Below are 25349 nucleotides of genomic sequence, written 5' to 3'. Positions count from 1 at the left end.
ATCCTCCAGATGAGTTCATTCTCAGCTTCCCACTATAATAGACTTCAGTTCCTTTAAGACTATGAAATATGTCCCAATAATTTCCTTAACTTCCTCGCTGGTCTAGTGATTAGCCCATGTGCCTTCGGTGCATGTGCTACTGGTTTCGATTCCCGGTGGAAGAGCAAAAAAAAAAATTCTCCATCGTTCACTTTAATCACTCTTCTTCTTTAGCCTAAATGGCATAATCGTGGGACGTTAGACTAAAAAGAAACATTTAATTTTCAATATTATTCCTGCTGTCTTGATTCATCTAATTTTGCGAGTTATTTGTATTGAGTAATGTCCATGGACTCCATGCTTCATGCAGTTTAACACAAAAATTAGAACTGTATATACAATAGCCTTTAGAAAAAAAAAGGGCGAAGACTTGAGACATTAAAGATTACAGATGCAGTCAACTGTGACATCCAAGAAATGTCTCTTTTTCAGTTTAACGTCCCACGATTATGCACCGAGGTCAAGGGAGACAGTGATGGTGAGATATATGATAATTGCGGAATGACGACAGTGGAAGGAAACAGAACAACCGCAAGAAAACCACGCAGAAGGTGTTCTTCCACCACAATGCCCACGTGGTGAGAGCTAGAATTGAAGCACGTCGTGTGAAAATAATAATAATAAAAAAAGATTTCTAATTGAAATTTCTAGTTTAATCAGGGGTAAAAGTGACGGGGAACGCGAGGTACATCGTTCCCCAACTTCCAAAAGTTATCTATGAAGTCCCTCCACTTCCTAAAAATTACAATGGGCAAAGATAGGCACGGGGGACAGCATGACGTCATGCATACCCCTTTCATATGCAATTGTATCCCTGAGTTTAATAATGAGCTCCTTGCTGACTAACCGGTTAGCGTGCGCGCCTTTGGCGTGGGTGGTCATGTGATTCGGATTCCACATTAAGTTGTAGGTCCACGTCTTATATAGCCTCTTTGTTAAAAGGGACGCTACACTAAAAATAAATCAAACCAAATCTAGTTTAATATTCTAGGAATAAAAGGTAGACTGGATAAGTTGCATAAAATTAAACCTAACATCTGTATATTAACTCCTCCAAATTCCTTTTGTTGCAAAACTTAGCAATGGTGTTCCTCGGAAAATATAATGAGAAGTCGATCACACTGGACCTTGGTCATTGACAAGAATAAACGAGCAGATCTATGTCCATTATAACACTGACGATACATTATGAAACAATATATTCAGTATTATTATTATTATTATTATTATTATTATTATTATTATTATTATTATTATTAACACCATTTTCTTGTAGTGCCCTGTAAGGCATCCCACTCAAAATGGAAGCCAGGCATGATCTATTGTTTTTATATTGTGTGTGGTTTAAAACTACGATCCCATCTTCGGTACACTGGATGCTGATATGGTCGAAATACTCTCAGATGGGGAGGGAATACATATGACTTTTTTTTTTTTTTTTTTTTTTTTGCAGGTGCATCCTCTCACCTGTTCCCTTGTTCAAGCAAACCAGAGGACTGAGCGTGGCAGTTGTTTTAAAATTGTCCATTTTTATATTACACAACTGAAGTTCCTTCCATTTTGCGAAAATTCTAACAGCCAGTATTGCTTTTTGACTGTTTCGAGAATTACCTAATAGAAATATAGACGCCTGACTGACTGATGCGGAAAAAAATGTGTTTCTATTGGATGCGAAACACTTGTGATATATTTATAGGAAAGAGAGAGAGATGTCATTCTCACAGCTCCCCTCTCCCCCTCTGTATTGAATCATCAGGTGCTTTATTTGCTTGATCTCTTCTCTTTACACGTAGAAACATACGTAGGATACATACGCACACTTGCACATCCCAATATGAAGGCATCAGAAGACCAGCAGGTAAGACCACGTTTAAGAAATTTGTTTTCATAGACAAAAATCATTTGCGCTGCCATATGTAACAACATATGGCACATTTTATACTGTATATATAATATTATGCACTTACAAATTTTTGTTCTACACATCACTGGTATGTTTCTTTATTGTGTGTGTGTGTGTACATATGTCTTTGTTCGTACAATGCAAGTGTTATATTATTTTATATATGATATATAAATATAAAGAGCAGAAAGTCTTTTGATTAGAAAATCTTTTCTACACTGGAATTATCACTTAAAGACAAAAGTTCAAATGAAACAATGTTATCTATAATTATTATCCTCAACAATGAGAACAACAATGAGTTGTAGGAAAATATCAGTACAGTAACACTTACTACGATTAAAAAAAAAAGACTTTATTGTTCATAGTAGAATACTTGTTTTTAAAAGTATATAACAAAAATTTGTAATTTACCTTTAAAATACATCAAAGGATGACTTTTGACAGACATACCTACGCACAGAAGGTGGTCATTAAAATTTTTAGGAGGAATAGAAACCAGTTTGGAACTTCAACTAGCCATTGTGTGAAAACTATAATTGATGTCCAAAATATAGGGTATATATTTAAATCAGCACCCTGCTGAGGGATAATTGAAAATAGAAGGCGATGACAAAGTTTAACTTTTTAACGTCCATTGACGCAACTGTTGCGTCGGGGTTTTAAACCTCAATAGTTCAGTCCCTAATTAAGAGTCCCTATCACTGCGAAATTAAAATACCGCTAATTTACAGTAATTATGTGATATCTTCAAATAGATAAAAGATAATCGAAAAGTGGATCAAGACCTCCCTGGACGATGTTATTTTGCATGCGGTACCGTTATCACGAGTCACCTAGTAGCTTTCCGTTTGCAGTTATTTAGAAACGCGAAAATAAATGCCGATTTTCTAAATATCTGGAAATCGAAAGCAGATAAATGAGTCATGATAACGATATCTCACGCAGAATAATATTGTCTATTGAGGCCTTGTTCCACTTTTCGATTATCTTTTATCTATTTGAAGATATCACATAATTACTGTAAAATTAGCGGTATTTTAATTTCGCCGGGATGAGGCCTCTTAAGGTAGGAAAATGATTTTGGTATCAATGTATTCTTGAAGGATGAAACTTTCCGTCGGTTTGCATTTTATCTATGTGGGGGTACTGCGGAGGGCTGGAAGAGGGTAAAGGTCGTGTTCTTTGTTTTTTTCAACAGGTTTTTTTGGGGGTCATTCCTCCCATGGGGGTACACTCACAAAAATTGGTATGAGAAGGAATGAAGTAGGCCACTACATAGTTATATCCTGTATTTGTACTTCTTGCTTATATGGGAGAAATAGGGAGGGACAAAGTTGTCCAATTTTTGGAGTTTCAGTTTTTTTTTTTTTTTTTTTTTTTTTTTTTTTTTTTTTTTTTTTTTTTTTTTGTAAATTACGTTTATTTTTAACGACAAACATAGCTCAGCCCATAAAATAAGCTTGAAAAATGGCTTGGTACCAATGTATTTCTGAGGGATGAAGCTTTCCGCCAGTATGCATTTTATGTATGTGGTGGTACCACGGCCGACGTGGGGAGGGTGCAGTTCGTATTTTTAATTTTTTTTCATCAGGTTTTGGGAACATTCCTCCCCCCTTTGTGGTGCACCCATAAAAATTGGTATGTGAAGCAATGAAGTAATTTCCTACATGTTAATAACTTGTATGTGTGCTTGTTGCTTATAGGGGTAGGACGGGCAAATTTGGTTTCCCGGGCCCTACAAAGTGAATTTTTCATATTTTTAAATGATTTCTGTGTTTCTTCTTCTTCTCCTACTAAATGGCGGGACTTGCACGAATATTATCTCCTTATAATCTCTGGTCTATAAGCTTTCCAACGGTGTATGAATCATCACTCTGTGATAATTAGGGTTGTCACCAGGGCCATCAACGCGTAAGTCTGCAACAGCCTTTCGAAAATGATACGCAGGGCGTTTTTATAGGAATTTCGTTATGTTTTTTTTATTTCACTTTGTATTGCAGCAATGGCTACCATTTTTTATATTATTGTCACAAGTGTCTGGCCTTCACATTAGCATAATTTTGTCGGCGTAGGGTGATGGCAAGGGTTGCCAAGGCTCTGAAAAGTCAATGTTTTCATATTTTTAATGATTTTTTGTGTTCTTCGTATTCTTCTTCTATGAATATGATGGGAATTGCACGAATGTTACCTCGTTGAAATCATGAATTATAAGCTTTCCTATGGCGTCTTATGAATCAAAACTCTGACATAATTAGACGAGTCACCAGAGCCCACAACGTGAGAGCAGGGGCGGATCCAGGGGGGGCGATCGGGGCGATTGCCCCCCCCCCAGAAGATGAAACTTTCTTATTTTATATATATAAATAAAACCCATCCCAAAGTTTGGAGCCCTTAAAAGTAGCAGTATGACAACCCACTGCCCCCCCCAGAAGTCGGTCCTGCGTGAGAGTCTACGATTTTGTTAAAATCTCTGGCGGGCGTCTAAAAGTTAAATATTTTACTAACGGACGGACGTACTAACACCAATCTTAAAAGTCTCAGTGCGTGGTCCTAATAATAATAGAAGTCATTTCTAAATACTAATGCAGGGGCCACGGTGGCTCAGTGGTAGAGCTCTTACAACTGGTGCGTGGGGTTTCTGGTTCGATACCCAGTCAAAAAATGAAATGAAATATTTGAGTTTTACGTCCCACGGTTATGCCGGTTAGGCTAAAGGAGACGATGATGATGAGTAATGAATGAAATGGTGGAATGAAGAAAGTGGGAGGAAACGGGAGAACCCCGAGAAAACCCACGCACACGGTGTTTGTCCACCACAAAGTTCACTTGGCGGGAGCAGGGTTTGAACCCGAAACCTCTAGCACCAGAGGTGAAGCACCACCGGCCCCGATACCCAGTCAAGTAAGTTTGTGATGGACACTATTGCGTCCGTGGGTTTTCTCGAGATACTCCCGTTTCCTCCCACGTTCTCATTCCACCGGTTCTTCCGTCATCATTCAACGGGTCGGGTCGGGTTCAAGACCGACCCGACCCGACCCGTGATCCGAATTGACTGACCCGACCCGTGACCCCACCCCAGTGACTCGACCCGACAACCCAACCCGAGCTGACCCGACCCGAGCTGACCCGGAAAACCCGACCCGAACTGACCCGAATTACCCGACCCGGTAACTCGACCCGAGCTGATCCGAATGACCCGACCCGTTTGAAAGCACTAGAAATGGTCGAGCGGCAATTTTTCTTTCTTCTCGATCACTTTGCATGGATTGACCCATATGCATCTTAGGGAATATTTGGAACTTTTGAAGTTTGGTTATTTCTTTTTATAACATACTAATATCCGACGTGGAAGAAATTTATTTATTTTTTCTTGCTTTAGTTCTAAGTGACGAAATTTTGCTTGAAGGTCAGTGTTCTCACCTGCTCGTAAGGCAGGGGTCTTCTCGGAAGGCAGTAGCAAGAATCTCTTGGCGGAGACAAAAGGAAATAGTTTAACTATAATGAGAAAAAAGAAGAATCAGCTTTAAAAATAGAAAGATAGAGCAAGCATTTGGTTACTCTTTCTTATGAGGAGATTTGTATTACTTGCAATACATGGTGGCGAATGAACGGGATATCCTGGAAAAGTCATGGAATTTGAAATTTCCAGAAAAGTTACGGAGTTCTCAATTTCTGCTACTAGTCAGGGAAATTTCAAGCTTTGGAAAGCATAGTGCCATTCTGTAACAGCGCAGACATTTATATCATAATTTTTCGTCATTGCTTCTCTGCAGTATCAAGCATGTTATTTCAGAAACGGTTTTCTACTGCTCCTTTAACCTGTCATTTGGGGCAGACAGTAATTGACGGAATAATGAAAACAAAAAAGTTATGTGGAAAGAAAGTTCTATTAACATTTGATTCAGCAGAGAAGGGAACGCAAATATTTTAAAATATTTTGCAAGACATTGTTGAATATGTACTTTTTATAATAGTGACTATGTGCTTTTTATAATAGTTGAGGTCATAGTGAAAGGAAAATTGTTATATTTGAATGAACAAAGGAAGGAACGTAAATATTGTAAAATCTTTTTTAATACTTTTTTCATTACTTTACTCGAGATTTCTCCATAGTTTCTTATCAAAATACTTACTAACATATCCTCATTTTATTGTCCTAACAAAAAATATAAGTTGCCAGTAAAGTAGTTTAAGATTGATGGAGCTCTTGGGCCTTCATTATTTCATGTTACCCTTCTCCCACCCCACCCACAGTACGAAATCCTGGCTAAACGAACCAATATATGTTCCAGTAAAATAGTTTAGAATAATCCAGCCCCTGGTGTGATGACTACAGTACTTCATGCCACGGACCACGGCTGTAGCCAGCCCAAAAATATAGGGGGTTCGGCTGAAGTTAGGGGGACCCGATGCAACCATATTATAGTTCATTTGCCAGTTACCGTGAAAATTTTAGGGGGGCAGCCAAAATTTAGGGGAGATCCGCCCCCTAGACCCCCTAAATACATGCCTACTACAGATCCCCCCTTTACGAAATCCTGGCTACGTGCCTGATTCTTATGATTCCGGGACCCGCGCCACTTTGATTCTTCTTTCTCGGTAATTAAAACATATTTTACAATATATATAGTTGCAAGTAAAAAGATACATAATATGAATTTTGTAATTGGAAATTTAAAAATACAGTATGATAATTAATTATAAAGTACTAATTTTATTTCATCCCTTTCAGCCCAACAAATGAAATTCAAACCCTGGGTCTTGGTCATCAATACTGCATCTTATTCTTTGTCTTGCACAGTCAAGTCTTAGTCCTGCATTCCGTACTCTAGGTGGTCTTTCATGCTATACAAGACCCAAGAATGCTCGCCTCATCGTTACAAATGAAGACCAAATGTGATTTTTATTATGGTCTTTCATACTATACGGAAAGCAAGAAAATATGCTCATCGCTACTTGGTGATCACCAAAATAAGGCCAAGAGCAAGATTACTATGCACTTCGTCTTGCATATCCAATCTTTATCTTGATCTTGTATCGATATTCTTGGGCTTGGTGAAATGAAATGAAATATTCAGTTTAAGGTCCCTCGATTCTGCACCGAGGCTAAGGGAGATGGTGATGATGAGAAATGAATGAAATGGTGGGATGAAGAAAGTGGGAGGAAACAGAGGAACCCCGAGAAAACCCACTACACGGCGTTTCTCCACCACAAAGCCCACTTAGCACAAGCTGGGATCGAACCATGGAGATCACGCACCAGAGGTGAATTCTCTACCACTGAGCCACCGCGGCCTCGCTTTGGCTTGGTCTTCCATATCCAATCTTTCTTTTGGTCTTGCTTAAAAAACTTCTAGTTTTGTTCTAAATCCAGACTCCATATTGGCATAGATATTAATACTACAGTCGATTGGTAAAATCAATCTTCCACATTTAAAAATTAAAGGACACACAAGTACAAAAATAAGCACTTACCATAAAACACTATTGTGCTGCCAAAATGTCTTGAGCCGTGGCAAAAATGCGAACTAAAGCTCACACCCTCGCGTTGAGCCAATAAGGGTTCAGCTGTTGCTAAGCGAGAGAAAAAGTGAGTGGAATTCCTTCAGACGATAGCAGCGTTTGCGACGAAAGACTAGGGATCAAGTCAATGTGGTATAATAATAGCTGCAAGTGTTCAAAATAGATTTATGGTTTCTACAAAATCAATTTAAAATTGCTATTTTTAATTAGGCAGCTAGTGAAAAACAGCAGCTTTCGACTCTAGCCAATTTTAAGCTCAACCTAAACTCAGTTGACCAAAGTGATCTGACCTGACCAGAACTGACCCGAGTGACCCGACCCGAGTGACCTGACCCAAGCTGACCTGAGTAACCCGACCCGAGTTGACTCGACCCGTTTGAGAGCACTAGTCTCCCTTAGCCTAAAGGGCATAATCGTGGGACGTTAAACTGAAAGATTTTATTTTTTCTAAATACAGTGAAACCTCTCTAAAGCGGACAGCCGTGGGGAATCAAAAATTGTCCGCTATAAAGAGGTGTCGGTCTTAAAGAGGTTTCAATATTTTTTTTTACTTAAATGAATAAACAAGGTAATATGCAATTGGAAAAAATATTTTTTGCATGAATCATATATTTACGAATGTTGCCAAAATGTTACTGTGCCTGCACTATCCTCCGCCATCCAATATTCTATGTTCGAGGGACAACATGGAAATAAGATGTTAGAGTTCTCTGTGCTTTACCCTTATCACTTTACTACGTTTCCAGTATGTCGCTTTAATTTGTGATTAATTGCAGTCCAGCAGTGCCTTTCTTGGGACAATATGCGTGCCCGCGGGCAGAAAATACGAAATTTGTCTTCTGCTTGATCTTGCATCGTTTGGCCTAATCCTCTTGCATGGCTTGGTTAGAGATTCCAGCGAGACAGTAGAATAACATGTCATTCCAAACGGTGGACAATTATCAATCACTTTTGCGTCTAAAACAGCTTGGGTGGTGGTGGGATGCAAGCAAAAGACATGAAAGTGTTGTTAAATAGAGGCGCTTCGTCTGAGAAGGCAAAATGCAGTCACAATGCTTCCTTGGTGTCACATGTATGAATTACTAAAAATGTATTTTTACTGTACTTTTTAACTTGTTTCTAGAGAAAGTGTCCGTCATTCGGAGGTAAATAATACCTATAAAAGACAGAAAAGACTGTCCGTGTCCGTACTAGAGAGTGTCTGCTTTAGAGAGGTTTTCCAATATGTTTTTTTTCCTATTACAGTGATTGGGGATTACAAAATATGTCCGTTACTGGAGGTGTCCGCTTTATAGAGGTGTCCGTTAGTAGAGGTTTCACTGTACTAATGTTGATATCTCTAACTTGTCATCATAACATAACATCTCTAACATGATATATATAATTCTAAATATTTGATTTTCAAAAGTTTTACACCAGTATTACAAGCTTAGTCGTTTTGAGAAATGGGTCACTTGAGTTGGAAACACGTCGGATATATGGGCTGATAACGGTCAGGAGGCAACCGCAGGACCGGGTTGTCGGTGGTAGTGTGTTAGGGCATACTTCGTACTACATGAGAATCAGTAAAACAGCAGTGTGCGTTGATAGTGTAAAATAGATGACTTACTTGGTTTCCAAACAGGACAAATTGTTGGCTCTCGGTTATGTGGTGTGAGTGTTAGGAAAGTGGCAGGTGTATTAGGTGGGTCGCGAGGATTGGCGAAGCGTGCAGTGAAAAATTGGGTGACACATAACACTACACACACACGTACACACACATACATACACACACACACACACACACACACACACACATATATATATATATATATATATATATATATATATATATATATATATATATATATATATATATATATATATATATATAATGACGGATCTAGGATATTATCAAGGGAGGGGTTAAACCATAGTCTGCCGCAATAGCCTCCCCTTGGATCTGCACCTGTACATATATATATATTGGAGGGGTGTACCCATGTGTGTGGGGAAATAATACCCTTCATTCCTCATTTCTAGCAAATCTGGTGTCATTCGGGGAATCTAAATTTTGGAGGAACAACACACTAGTTTATACTCAAAGAAAGAAAGATTAAAAATATGCGGCAAACAATATTGAAAATCAAAACACAATATCAATTAATTATCAAGGATCATCGTCATAGGGCAAGCCACCATCCGCCTGGGGTTCAGCACTTCCTAGTGCTACTGTTTATTTTTTAAAACACTTATAGTCAAGTATGCTGTTTAATAAAGTTAGTTTACAATGTCCTAATCAACCTGATTACAGTTTTATAAGTAAACCATCTGCAGGACACCACAACATACAGCATGCATAAAAGTATTCCCATTATTAACTCCAACAGCGTTGGATTTTCGATTAGACAAAAAAGACAAATTCTCTAAAGGCGAAAAAAATCAACATTTGGGTAAATTTCATTAGTGGACATTTTCGAAGGACCTCCAGCCAGTAGCGTACGCAGGAATTTATTTCGGGGGGCTCCAAACTCAATATGAGGGTAGTTTATATTAAAATTCCTAAAATTGCCCCTAAAATTAGGCTAAATTAACACAAAAGTCGAAATTTCGGGGGGAGGACCTCCAGGGCCCACCTCCTGCGTACGTCCCTGCCTCCAGCAATAAATTGCCTAGGACTGCAAGATATTTAAATCCGCCTTTGCCCTCCATCTACATATATTGTATTTAGTGTATTAGTGAATCCTGTTGCCTTGCAATTTATCCTGTAGTAGAGATGCAAAAAAGCCGGCTTTTTTGAATCGATGGTTTTTTGCACATAAAAAGCCTGCTTTTTTGGGAAAAAAACGAGAATTTTGGAAATTTTGGCTTTTTTCATTTTCATGATTTTTCTATTTAAATAGCTTTCTTATAGTATACTCTAAAGTTAAATAAGATTTCATGACCTAAATGCCATATTTCACTCTGGAATTCACCATCATGATGGATGGAGCACATGGTTTATGAATTAAAGTAAACATAAAGTACGTAGTATTTGAGGGCAACTGTAGAAGATATTTAACTTTATTTTAACTTCTGAGTTATCGACATTTTTTTCTTTTCTACGTCATTTCTTTTTAGTCATCCGTGTTTCATTTCTTAGAGATTAGTAGGCCTATTCTAGTTTCTAGCACATAAGTTAAACTTTTGTTTTTAAATATATCCGTCAGAGCGTACGTTTGTCAGTATATCTGTCAAAGCGTACTTCGACATTCTTGTTATACTGTAGTTGTGCAATGATTTAGCAATAATCTTCCGGATACAAACTTGAATACCATTTTATACAAATAATCAGTAGCAGATTCAGAAAATTATTTTGGGAGGTGTTTCTCTGCTTAATGTTTGTTTGTTTGTTTTTTTATAAAATTTCCTAATTTTTATTTGGAAGTTTATGAGTAGAAGCATAACTAATATTTCGTTTTGTTTGTATATTCAGCAAAAACCTTCCGGATACAACATTGAAGACCATTTTATACTGATAATCAGTGGCGGATTTAGAAAAGTATTTTAGGAGGGGTAACTAACTAACTAACTAACTCTATGGCCTATGGAACCCGGAGGTTCAGTGCCGCGTTCACAAAAGCTCTCCACTGACTTCTATTCTTAGCTAATTGGATCCAGTTTCTACTTTGTATTCCTATCTCTGCGAGATCCATCTTAATATTATCCTCCCATCTGCGCCTAGGTCTTCCTAATGGTCGTTTTCCTATGGGTCTACCAGTCAAGACTTTAAAAGCGTTTCTACTTTCTTCCATTCTAGCTACATGACCTGCCCACCTAAGCCTCCTAGACTTGACGACCCTAACAATGTTGGGTAAACCGTATAAACTATGTAGTTCCTCGTTATGAAGCTTCCGCCATTCCCCATTCTCGTTCCTCTTGGGTCCGAATATTCTTCTCAGGATCCTGTTCTCGAATACTTTCAGTCTATGTTCTTCCCTCAGAGTAAGCGACCATGTTTCGCAACCATACAGAACAACAGGCATGATTATCGTTTTATATATTTTAAGCTTCAAATTCCTCGACAGAATTCGCGACGACAAGAGATTTTGAACCGAATAGTAACACGAATTCCCTGTTTTTAGTCGACATTTAATTTCTTCGTGAATATGATTTTCGTCTGTTAATATTGATCCTAAATATTTGAAAGTATTCACTTTATCAAAAGTATTATTTAATATTTTAACGCCTCCACAATTTGCCGTATTACGGTCCCGACGCACTTCCATGTATTTAGTTTTCTCTGCATTTACTTCTAAACCCATGTCCCTGCAAGCGTTTAATAATATCTCTGCATTTATTTCTACTGTTCTCCTATTTTGGGAGAGGTTTTTCTTATTAATGTTTAGTTTTTCTAAAAATACTAATTTTTATTTGAGAAGAGCTAGAAGTTTATGAGTAAAGGCATAACAAATATTTCGTTTGTTTTAGAAATTCTGAAAGCTTCACCCGTAAAACATCCCCACCCTAACCCCCTTCGCATCCGTCACTGCTGGTAATTAGTAATAACAACGATTTAAAAACGATAAGAAAGGAAGTACGCCAGAACTCACAGTACACGCATTATCTTTACATTCACAGATACAATTAGAAAAACTTTTGTCAAAATGTTCGAATGCGGGATTGAATCCCGGACTTCCCGATAGAAGCGCAAAAGCTAACCACTCACTCATGGTTGTTGTGCAGTTGCGCTTAACTTCAATATATTCTCTCTCTCTCTATGGCCTATGGAATCCGAAGATTCAATGCCACGTTCACAAAAGCTCTTCACTTACTTTTCAATCCTTAGCAACTGGATCCAGTTTTTACTTTGTATTCCTATTTCTGCGAGATCCATTTTAATATTGTCCTCCCATCTGCACCTAAGTCTTCCTAATGGACGATTTTCGGTTGGATTTCCAGTTAAAACTTTGAAAGCGTTCCTACCTTCTTCCATTCTGGCTGCATGACCTGCCCACCTGAGCCTCCTAGACTTGATGACCGTAAGATGTTTGGTAAACCGTATAAATTATGTACCGGTAGTTCTTCGTTATGAAGTCCTCTCATTCCCGTTCCTCTTGGGTCCGAATATTCGTCTCAGGATTTTATTTTCAAATACTTTCAGTCTGCGTTCTTCCCTCAAGCGACCATGTTTCACAACCATAAAACACAACAGGTATGATTATCGTTTTATATATTTTAAGCGTTAAATTCCTCGACAGAATTCGCGACGACAAAATACTTTGAACTGAATAATAACACGAATTTCCTGATTTCAGTCGACATTTAATTTCTTTGTGGATATGATTTTGGTCTGGTGATATTGATCCTAGATATTTGAAAGTATCCACTTTGTCGAAAGTATTATTTGATATTTTAACGCATTCATAATTTGCCGTAATACGATTCCGGTGAACTTCCATGTATTTAGTTTTCTCTGCATTTACTTCTAAACCCAAGTCACTGCAAGCGTTTAATAAGGACTCTGCATTTCTTTCTATTGTTCGCCTTTGGTGCGGGAGACCCGGGTTCAATTCCCGGAGGGAGCTCATGTGGTTCGGATTCCACGTTAATCAGTAGGCCCACGTCTCATATAGCCTCGCTGCTGAACGGGACGTTAAACTCAAACTCAACTCAACTCTTTCTATTGTTCTCCTATCATCCGCTATTAAATTTATATCATCACCATACGCCGTAACCTGGTGAATACAATTCAGCTCTAGGGCCTGGTTGCTATCTTTAATTTTCCTTATAGCATACTCCGGAACAAAGATGAATAATAATGGCGATAACGCATCTCCTTGTTTTAGGCCATTCTCAACGTGGAAGCTCATGGACAAGAATTTTTCTGCTCGGACTTTACTCTGGGATTCATTTAAACACATTTTAATTAATCTAACTAGCTTTTTTGGTATTCCGAATTCTGTAAGAATGTTGTACAATGTTTCCCTCCTATCCGAGTCGTAAACCTTTTTGAAACCAATAAACAGCTGATGTACTGGGTAATATATTCCCATTTGTTTTCGAGTATTTACGGAATAGTAAATATCTGATCAATAGTTGATCGATTTCCCTAAATCCACACTGATAATCTTCAATAATTTCATCTGCGTATGGAATCAATCTTGTTAATAGAATGTTAAGAGAAACGCCTCGTTAATTATTACATTTAGTTTTGTCGCCTTTCTTGTGAATTGGAACAGTGATTTATTCTTTCCACTCTTCTTAAATGTATTCCTTAATTTTTTTTTTTTTTTTTTTTTTAATGATATGTTGAATTCCTGTCGTTAAAAATTCAGAAACAGACTGTCGTTAAAATTCAGGACTGGGTAAACCGTGATGGTGGTTATAAGTCTAGGAAACCGCACAATCAGATAAACAGTCTATTACGCATATGATCCATTAACAGAAAATTTGGTACTTTTCCGATTCTGAACAAGCTTAAGGAACGGTCAGTGCATTATAGAATTCGGAATTTTACCGATTTTGCAGATTCCAAGCACCTGATAGGTGGTAACATTATTACGTATGTGATCAATGAATGAAAAATTTGTTCGAAATATTCATACAATGTATATGAAAGTTAAAACTTAAAAATTTCAAGAATGTACAGAACCACCCGAAACCAAGCTCTTGATGTGCAGCCTTTAAGATTATCATATAAATGTATTCCTCTCTTGTTTTTATTTTTTGTTTCAAAAAGAGGGTGTGTGATATTTTCAAGTAAAAATACTACATACAATTTTGCTAGTTATTTGTGTATCTTTTTTTTTTAAAAGTACTTATTTTTGTGTATAAGAAGTTAAAAAATTATTTTTTATATATTGGTTAATCCTTTGGAATTCATAATGTAAATATGTTAAGGATTTTTTAAAATCTTTTCAAATTCATGGTCTATTTTAGAGGTTCTCTATCATTATCTACATCAACCACTACTCAAATGAGTTCTTGTGCTGTAGAGAAGCTAAACAAAGTCTGCTTTATCAATTTGAAGCAAAATTTTGAAAAAAGCCCAAAATTTCCCAAGCAAAAAAGCGAAGCAGAAAAAACCGAGTTTTTTTCCAAAAAAAGCCGGTTTTTTTCCGAGCCCTTGCATCTCTATCCTGTAGTATTCTCGTAGGTAGATGGATAGGATTGTAAAATTCAAATTGTATTTTTTGATCACCCTTGCGAAAGCGACATCTTTCTGCAAAGATATAGGGACTAAAACTAAAATAATAAGTTTATTTTCCAACACTAGTTTAGGTTGCTTTGGTATAAAAACAATCCCATTCAAAGAAGGAATCTGGTTGCCACTTTGATTAAGAGGAAAAGAATCTCTTTCGCGACCATCAAACTTTGATGGCTGAATTATACATTAGGTATAGTAGATCATTCCTGGCATATGAGTCGAATGGCTCTTAGAGGCTTACGGCGTTTGTTCTTAACCAAAATTAAGTTTTTTGTGAGGCCGCGGTGGCTCAGTGGTAGACCGTTCACCTCTGGTGCATGTGGTCCCGGGTTCAAATCCTGCTCCCGCCAAGTGAACTTTGTGGTGGACAAACACCGTGTGCGTGGGTTTTCTCGGGGTTCTCCCGTTTCCTCCCACTTTCTTCATTCCACCATTTCATTCATTTCTCATAATTACCGTCTCCTTTAGCCTAACCGGCATAAGTGTGGGACGTAAAACTCAAAGATTTCATTTCATTTCATTTTAAGTTTTTTTGTTTTCGAAATACATAATATTTGGTTTATAGTGGGAATAAATAAATTCTTTATATCACTGACCCAATAGACACCTTGTGGTACAGTCATGTTCAGTACGTGACTGAGAGGATTATCTAATATAGGCGTCTATCACCTACTATACGCTATGGCACACGCCTTTGTCAACATGTTAATTAGAGTTCGCAGTGGAGTTTGTCGCTTAAAAACACATTTTGTCAAGCATTAATAACGTGTCATGTTAATGTGTGCAGTAAGATTTAATATTGTTATTCTTATCGTTTGATTTTAGTTAGGCTATTCTAAAATTCACCTTAAAGGTAAGTACAGTGTGGTTCAAAAGTGTAGGAACACCCAAATAAAAGGTAGAATTTTAAAAGAATTTCAAAAGTAACACTGTAGTCTAGTAGTACAGGTGAGGGAGAGACTTTTAAAGCATGTGATATCGAAAACTGTCATTTTGAATTCACTTTCATTTTCTTAAATGGAAACCAAATGTTGTGATACCTTGTTCTCATCTGAAATTTTCTCAGAAATTCAACGCTGTGTTTATTTTTGCTTTATCGTTCATCATAATGAAGTAATGACTGTTGTTTTTTGTGTGTGTTTTCATAACGTCAGTTACATACCGTACATTTCTCACAATTAAACGATGTGTTCGATGTGTTGTCCATTCTGTTGAATTGTCAGAATCAGTCTTTTTCTTTTTTTTTTTTCATTCATTCCAAACCTTTTTAAAAGTGCTTTAAGGTATGCTTGCACATGCATTTGTTATGCATTCCTTTATATGGACAATATCTCAAATTTTCACTGAATACACATTGTTCTTTAGATATCCCAAAAGATTTTTTTAAAAATCTTGGAGACTGAAGTCAAGGGAACGTAGTGACCACTTCTCAACACCATGTATACCGATCCACGAGTTGGGAAAATGCAAATCCAAATATTCACGAACATAATTTCCATAATATGGAGGGGCACCATCGTGTTGGTAGAAGACAGCGAATGTGCTATCTTCAGATAAGAGAGATGGCAATATATGTTCTTCCAACATTCAACAATCATGGGTCCATCACATACACCACACCATGAATTTTCCAGGAATGCCAACAAATGCTTCACACCAACAGGTTTGGTGTCCGACCGCTAGCGAATCTCCGTTTGTTCACCTCACCAGAAACGTAAAAGTTGGGCTCATCAGTGAATAAGACGTTGTAGGCAAAACGGAATTTTAGACATATTTACTCTGTTGCCCGTTCCGCGAATTCCAAATGCCGATTGTGATCATTCTGTAACAGGTGCTGGTGCACTTGTAGCTTGTACTGTAAGGGTACCACTTATGCAGGACAAAACACGCATTATGAATGTGCGACTGACACCACTTTCCTGGGACAAACAAGCGTTGCTCTTGCTAAATGCTGCCAACATTGCTATCGACATTGTTTAGTCAGTTGTCGCGAATGGCCTGCCTGACTTTAGTTTATTGGCCACTCATCCTATTTCTCTGAACTTCTTGATTAACTTGCTCATTGTTATATGGCGAATGGCTGCCCTATCTGCGTAACGGTTCCTAAAATCATCAGCAACGACCCTTGTGCTTCGCTCTTCTGACATCAAAGTGACCTCAATGCGTTCTGCCTACATCACAGCAATGCTATCTTATTCACCTGAAACATCACGAAGAGAACAGAAGACAGTCATAAGTTTGGTTTGATACATGATAAAGCAAGAAACAAACACAGCATTGAATTCCTGAGAAAATTTCATATGAGAACGAAGTTTCACAAAATATGGTTTTCGTTTATGAAGATGAAAGTGAATTTAAAAGGGTGGATTTCAAAATGGCTACCATCGACATCATATGTCGTAAAAGTTTTTTCCCCACCTATAGTAATCTAGTGTTACTTTTACAATTCTTTTAAAATCTTACCTTTTATTTGGGTGTTTTCACACTTTTGGACCACCCTATATAATTATAAAGATATTACAATTCAAAGTACTGGTGGTGTTTTTTTTTTTTTTAATTGAATCGCTCATTAGGTTTGATCCTCCATTAGATACTGAATTGGGAGGCTGCAGCCGCTCATTGACAGAGATGAAGCATACTATTCTTAAACATATTATCTATTAAGAATCCTCTTCCCAGGAATATGATTTTTCTTGACATTTCTTTGAAATACAAAAGGAGTTAAGTGTCATGGGTTAGAATGATTAGTAATTTCCAAGTAGTGGACATTGTTCATTGGTAATGTCTTCAAAGTGTGTGTCGTCACAATCAGGGGCGCATCCACACGGGAGGTACCTCCCCCCAAAACTTCTTAACTCGACATACATTTAGGGATGCGCACGAGACGAGTCGAGACAGGATTTTCCTGACAAAATTCGAGTCGAGACACGGCTCTTCCAATAGAAAAATATATATTTTTCGAGTCGAGACATCACTTTTACAGCACATTTTCGAGTCGAGACAGCCATAAATCTTGTCTCGTGCGCATCCCTACATACATTTGTACATGTTCTTAATACAACTATACTTGTTTACCAGAGAAACGATGGAGGTAGTCTAAAGATTTGACCTTACTCTTCATCTGTATTCTTTCCTTTTCTGTGAAAACAATAATTCTATATTTTCAACGAACTTACTGAATTCTCTATGTCTGTGTGTGTGTCTGTTATTTGAGATTTTTTTTTTTCAATTTTGAGCCCTCCATTCGGTAGAACATCAAACATTATCTGAGAAAGTGATGGAAGTTTTCGTGTCACTCTTACCGTTCCCGGGATATTGGCCAAAAAAGTTCCGATTTCAGGAGATTTAAGGAGTCATATCTTGGGAAACATATGTTAGAGAGATGATATTGGCGTTGATCAATATCTAAGAGGATGGTAAATGTTTTGGTACTAAATAGTACCCGGTAGCCACTGTCCAACTGGCCACTGGTTTGGCCACTGCCCAGTTGACCAGCGGTCACCAGTTAATATTGTTACCATAATGCTTTCCCTCCTCTTAGGTATTGACTAACACCAATATCATCTCTCTATGACTTACCGTTCCCGAGATATTGGCCAAAAAAATAGTTCCGATTTCGGGAGATGTAACGAGCCGTATCTCGGGAACCGTAAGTCATAGAGAGATTATATTGGTGTTACCAATACCTAAGAGGATGGTGAACATTTTCGTACCAAATAATAATCGGTGGCCACTGGCTAACTTTGCATCGTTCCCCAAAAGAGTTCCAATTTCTGTAGATTTAAGGAGCCATTCTCGGGGCCCGTAAGTCGTAGATAGAGAGATGATATCTTGCGAGAAAGAGAAGGTGTGATAAAACGATTTATTTTTACATGTAAGAACAATCACAGTTATCCTTACCGCTGCATCTCTCCATTCTTTTAAAGTTCGTTTTGACAATGCTCTTAGAGCATTCTCAACTTTTCTTTTTTATTATTATTATTGAGAATATAGACGGCTGAGTAACACTGGTTCAATATTATATAGACCTGTTGTCCTCTAATATTGGATCTCCCAAACTTTGGACCTCTCTTAACAAAAATTTATAGATGCATGCCTGTTAACAATGTAATTGAAACAATATCATCCACTAATACTAAAAGCCCATAGTTATTATTAACTCAAGCTGATTACAGAAAGGTTATTTCTAGATTCTCCTGCCTTTTTTACCACAATGAATTAATATTCGTCAGGAAACGATTTTTCATAGAAATAAGAGAGGCGTATAACTCTGCAACGAGAATACTAAAACAAATGAAAAGCTAATATGCACAGTCGTAAAATAAAAACAGTAGGTCGTTCTTCATTTGATTCTTTTACTTTTCAAGACTTACTTTTAATTGCTATTCAAAACAATATTTATTACATTCTTATTATGTCCAATACATTAATGTAGAACTACGTAATAACTTAGGAACCAAAGACCTGCATAAGCCGCTCAAGGGGTATCACCTTCCCAAGTCTGATTAAAATCGGCTAAGTTCGGGTGATTTTCTTTCTGTTTTGGAAAATTTGATCCCCAACAATTCGTCACCCAAACTCCTGCACAATATAGTAGTTTAAGCGCTTATATAACACATTAAAGTCTACCACCATGCCAAGTTTGATTAAATTGAATGAATTCTATATGTGACGACGAACAGGCACGTCTGCTACTACCTTTCTCAAGACCTCAGCAGGAACACCTCATTATGACCTCATGGATCATACTCTCAAGTTTCCCAAAAGTTTGTGCTTTGCTGCGGTACACTGCCTCCTTAGCTAACCCCTTTGCAAAACGTTTGTGCTTTGCTGCGGTACACTTCCTCCTTAGCTACCCCCTTTGCCAAAAGTTTGTGCTTTGCTGCGGTACACTTCCTCCTTAGCTACCCCCTTTGCCAAAAGTTTGTGCTTTGCTGCGGTACACTTCCTCCTTAGCTACCCCCTTTGCCAAAAGTTTGTGCTTTGCTGCGGTACACTTCCTCCTTAGCTACCCCCTTTGCCAAACGTTTGTGATTTGCTGCGGTACACTTCCTCCTTAGCTCCCCCCTTTGCCAAAAGTTTGTGCTTTGCTGCGGTACACTTCCTCCTTAGCTTCCCCCTTTGCCAAAAGTTTGTGCTTTGCTGCGGTACACTTCCTCCTTAGCTACCCCCTTTGCCAAAAGTTTGTGCTTTGCTGCGGTACACTGCCTCCTTAGCTACCCCCTTTGCCAAAAGTTTGTGCTTTGCTGCGGTACACTTCCTCCTTAGCTACCCCCTTTGCCAAAAGTTTGTGCTTTGCTGCGGTACACTGCCTCCTTAGCTACCCCCTTTGCCAAAAGTTTGTGCTTTGCTGCGGCACACTTTCTCCTTAGCTCCCCCCTTTGCCAAAAGTTTGTGCTTTGCTGCGGTACACTGCCTCCTTAGCTACCCCCTTTGCCAAACGTTTGTAATTTGCTGCGGTACACTTCCTCCTTAGCTCCCCCCTTTGCCAAAAGTTTGTGCTTTGCTGCGGTACACTTCCTCCTTAGCTTCCCCCTTTGCCAAAAGTTTGTGCTTTGCTGCGGTACACTTCCTCCTTAGCTACCCCCTTTGCCAAAAGTTTGTGCTTTGCTGCGGTACACTTCCTCCTTAGCTACCCCCTTTGCCAAAAGTTTGTGCTTTGCTGCGGTACACTTCCTCCTTAGCTACCCCCTTTGCCAAAAGTTTGTGCTTTGCTGCGGTACACTTTCTCCTTAGCTACCCCCTTTGCCAAAAGTTTGTGATTTGCTGCGGTACACTTCCTCCTTAGCTACCCCCTTTGCCAAAAGTTTGTGCTTTGCTGCGGTACACTTCCTCCTTAGCTACCCCCTTTGTCAAAAGTTTGTGCTTTGCGGCGGTACACTTCCTCCTTAGCTCCCCCCTTTGCCAAACGTTTTTGATTTGCTGCGGTACACTTCCTCCTTAGCTACCCCCTTTGCCAAAAGTTTGTGCTTTGCTGCGGTACACTTCCTCCTTAGCTTCCCCCTTTGCCAAAAGTTTGTGCTTTGCTGCGGTACACTTCCTCCTTAGCTACCCCCTTTGCCAAAAGTTTGTGCTTTGCTGCGGTACACTTCCTCCTTAGCTACCCCCTTTGCCAAAAGTTTGTGCTTTGCTGCGGTACACTTCCTTCTTATCCCCCCTATAAAAGAATTCGCATGGGGTGAGCACAGGCCATTCTTCCAGGGTCCTGCGAAGCAATCATCAAGCCATTGTTTTACAGTAAAGGCGTAATGAGGGGAGCTCCACCATCTTGGATAAGTAACGGTTCATGTGACTCGTTCCAGTCAGAAATTGTAGGCCATACATAATTTTCTAACGTTTCCAGGTATCCTTCAGCGTTCATAGTGTCTCTCAACAGATAGGGGACAATAATGCGGGAAGAAGTTAGTCTATACCACACTGTCACTTTCAGCTTGCCTTGTATGTTTCAACGTTCTCTTTAGGATCACCTTCTGCCCAATAATGGCTATTCTGACGATTAACGAACCCTCTACATGAAACACACCTTCATCACTCCACAGAATTTTTTCAAATAGGTGTGGATGACCTTCATGCCATGCGAACATCATTTCACAAAATTCAAAATGCCCATCGCAATCACCTGTATACAACTTTTGGACATAATGAGGCTTCATGATCTGTAATTCAGCGCTTTGTGGAGAATTGCACACACATAATTGCATGTAATGCCAGTCTTTTGCAGTCTGCCATGTTGATTTTCAAGGTCTTCGCTCGAACATCTCCATCACTGTGGGCACCTTTTCCTCTGGTAACGAATCGAGGGCCTACCTGATCTCTTAATGTTCACGACACTTCCGGTAGTCATTAATTTTCTTGAAAATTTATAATTGTTTTTGCATTCAGAGGAGGTTGCCTCCCATGTTGATCCCTCCACCACCGTTGGACTTGAATTACAAACTGCCCTACACCTCAAATCTTGCTGCAATTTTGGCTCTCTCGTCAATGCTTAATCGTTCTGGTATTTCTGTAGCTTCAAAGAAAGAACAAAAGCTTCACAAGATCTGGAAAAAATATCTGCAATTAAATCGTCACAATAGTTTTAAATTTGCAAATTGCTTGCACGCTAGCGTCATATATTGATATAAGGCAGCGCACTTACTAGGCCGGCTCTGAACTACTAGGAATGGACGTTACACACAGACTAAGACATTCTCCTATTAGCCCAAAGACTGAAACGTATACAGACCCACCAACCAAATTAGTAATGTGGGTTGCTGGAGTATCAGGGGGAAATCGTCTGACCAATGGGCAGAGTTCAGCGTGGATCGAAAGAAAATAATCCAGATAAGAAGGAATAGTTACAAAGGGATTTTTAAAATTATATTGTGTACATATTTAAGTAGAGCTTCCATTATCTAAGTGGAAATGATTCTTACAAATAACTGTGCTTACTTATGTTTAAACTATATTGAAGAGATTTAAACAACTTTAACCTATTTAATTTGTCTGGCATGTTTCAGAATCGCTCAACGTTGTTACAAAGCCGTAACTCGGCGTTCTCCGTCGTCGTATCGCAACGAGATGAATCGGAGGACGAACCATTAACCAAGAAGCGTCGGACGGACTCCAGTATTCCCGAAGAGGAGCTTGGTCTGAGTGACGAAGACTCCCGGGAAAGTTCTTGGTTACCTGAAAGCAGGAGAGTGGTTGTTGTGAGCACACAACAATGGAACAGTCACAGATCGCATTCTCTGTCTCCTCTCATCACGCAATCTGCGGAAACAACGTGTACGGAAATAGGGAATGAAGAAGAGGTAAGTGGGTTATATAATACTGTAGTTTTGATTCGTAGGAATCTCCGTATTATTATCTGCAACGCAGTGTTGGGTAAGTTACTTGTAAAAATGTAACGCGTTACAAGTTACTTTACTTTCTCTTAAAATGTAACGCGTTACTAACGCGTTACTTGCCCCAAAAAAGTAACTGTTACTTTACTTCGAAAGTAACGCATTACTAACGCGTTACTTTTAGGTCTGAAACTTTGAATATGTGAAAAAATCTTATTACTTCAATTTTCCGTACTACTATTACTACCGCTATTTTATTATTATTATTATTATTATTATTATTATTATTATTATTATTATTATTATTATTATTATTATTATTATTATTATTATTATTATTGCACGTTCTGAATTGCTTTATGTAAATTTTTACTTCACAGCTATATGAATATTTTCATATAATGTAACATTGACTAAAATGCCATCCTTCGTTACTCATAGGGATGGGCTACGGTGATCAGACGTACTGATTTTCGCAGTACAGTACTGTTTTTCAAAAAGCTGTCCTGCGCGTTGCGAAAACGCCTAGAAAATCGAAAAATATTCTTCTTTTAAATGTTCTGCGAAATGTCCAGAGTTAATTTATTTGCAATATCTTAATGTTTCATTCTTTATTCACAACATTTTGAATCAAAAGCACTCTTTTCCTGAATGATGAACCGCTGTGTTTTTTAACACTCCTCAAAAGACTAGGGATGGAGAACAATCAACAAACCATCTTTTTACAATACGTTGCTTTTACTGAGAAGGGCTTGTTGAGATATCGGTAAGGTAGGAAAAGTTTATTTTTCAACTTATGTTAGTGATGATCAAGTTAAGTACTGTAGAAGTTCCCTTGTGCCGGTCTAAATTTTCTCTCATTTCTTAAAATAATACCACGCTTCGAAAATCATTTTTTTTCTTTTAGCCCAACACGAAGTTTCACTGTATGTTCATAAAAATAAAGCATTTGTCATTCATCAAAGCATTTGGAGTTGTGTTGAATTCCTGGAATACTTTATTTCAGTGCTTCTTCTTTTTTAAAAAAACGTTGATTAACTTAAGGTTAACATTAAATGAAATAAGGATATGCGTATTGCCGACGCAGTAAACTACCATATACTATTATACTTGTGTCCTACTTTTCGTTTGTTAGAATCTGGTCACTCTAGGATGGGCGAGTTTTCTTTGAAACTCGATTCGACTAGAAACAGACACCTTTGAGCTCGACTCGAGAACTCGGTCGAAAAATTTCCTCCAACTCGACTCGAATTCGGGTCGAGTTTCAAGTGGAATCGAGCCAAATCTGGTGTGTAGTTTCGAGTACTCTCTTCAAGTATCTTGCATAGACAATATAGGTTATCAATGATACTACTACTACTTATTATTATTATTATTATTATTATTATTATTATTATTATTATTATTATTATTATTATTATTATTATTATTATTATTATCATTATTATTATTATTATTAATTATAACAACACTGTGTTTAAACATGAAAGGTAGGCGGTTTGTATCTGAATACTAAAAAGATATTTGATTGCCAACCTCGGTAGTCGTGAAGTCTAGGAGTCAAGGACACTGTTCACGAGCTTCTGAATTTGGGTTGAGGGTCTAAGTTGAGTATTCGGGCTCGAGCCAAACATTGTTAGAAGTTATAGGGCACTGGCCAAATATCTTCAAAACTGCTCGGCTTAGGTTTAGAATTGTCAACGACTTGAGCAGCTCGGCTCACAGCTCATTCACTATCGACCCGAGCCGAGAAGTGAGCCGAGTCAACAGCTCACCCAACCGAGTCGGCTAGAGCCTTCGGCCCAGATGAGCCGAACCGAGCAAATGGCTTATCCCAACCAAGCCAGCTCGAGCCGATGGTTCACCCCAAGCAAGCCGGCTCGAGGCATCGGCTCAGTTGAGCCGAGTCGAGCTGAGCTTGTTATAAAAAAATCTCTTGTGGTCTCGATATTGAGAAGAGAAGAGATGCGAGCAGTGTCCCCTCTCGTGAGCAACACTAAAAGTATTCCATATTACTGCTTAACTTACATTTTTCACGGCTTTCGCTTTCCAGTGTAATCAGGCCATGATTTCAAAACGAGTTAAAACGAGCGAACCATTTATCAAACTCAACTCGACTCGAAACTAGACGCCAAAAACAGTGAGTCGGCTCGGAACTATCGACTCAACTCAAAACTCGACTTGAATCTGAGTCGAGTTTTAGCTCGACTTTTGCCCATCAATATGCGTTAGAAAAAATGATTGCTTATTATTGTTTTGCTAAACTAATTATATAATAATAACAATGTTGTTATGTAATATTGAAAATACAGAATATTGAGAAATATTACACTACAACTAATAAAATGAGAACCTTTTAACTGAAGGTGAATCAAAACTTGCCAGTAATTCTAAAATCGATACACACTTTTTAAAGCTAGTTGTTCCAAACTCTATAATCCACGGGACTCTAGGATCCGCAAACTGATCTGAAAGAACTCCAATATTACAAACCATCAACAAACTATTTTCTAGTAATAAAGTAAGCCTGCTCATCAGAACACAGTTTATTCATATTAACCCCTTACTCTATATCATTAATTATGGCACCCTAGTTGTTGACAAAATTTCCCGCCGGGGCACCACTTTACTTATAAATTATGTCCACCATCATCTTAAGCTTTTAAGAAGAAGTATCTTTCAAATGTTCGAACGTTAAAATATTTTTGTTCTCAATCTTTATAAAAACAACACCAATCAAAGTAAAATAGACTATCGGTATAATTGCACTCGTAGTTCACTCAGTGAATGGATTCGAGCTGTCAAAATCTATGGCAAAACTTTCCAGGTGCTTGCAATGAGTACACGTGATTTCCCTCAGACTGTCCTCATCTTCCAAAACAGCAAG

The 25349-nt window shown here is 38.2% G+C and overlaps 1 protein-coding gene across 1 annotated transcript in view; it reads left to right on the top strand.

The window, feature by feature from the left end:
* The first annotated feature begins 1763 nt into the window (after positions 1-1763).
* sage (salivary gland-expressed bHLH) overlaps positions 1764-25349 on the top strand; it is a 51047-nt gene continuing 27461 nt past the window's right edge. The window contains exons 1-2 of the mRNA XM_081730001.1: positions 1764-1897; positions 22136-22429. Of these exons, the coding sequence (XP_081586127.1) occupies positions 1874-1897; positions 22136-22429 (318 nt within the window). The 5' untranslated portion in view covers positions 1764-1873. The remainder of the gene's footprint in view (positions 1898-22135; positions 22430-25349) is intronic.

The sequence above is a fragment of the Thermobia domestica genome, chromosome 11 (assembly GCF_964235325.1).
Source record: "Thermobia domestica chromosome 11, izTheDome1.hap1.1, whole genome shotgun sequence".
Classification (NCBI taxonomy): Eukaryota; Metazoa; Arthropoda; class Insecta; order Zygentoma; family Lepismatidae; genus Thermobia; species Thermobia domestica.
The sequence above is the reverse complement of the archived record's forward strand: the minus strand, read 5'-3'. Positions and strand labels throughout refer to the sequence as shown.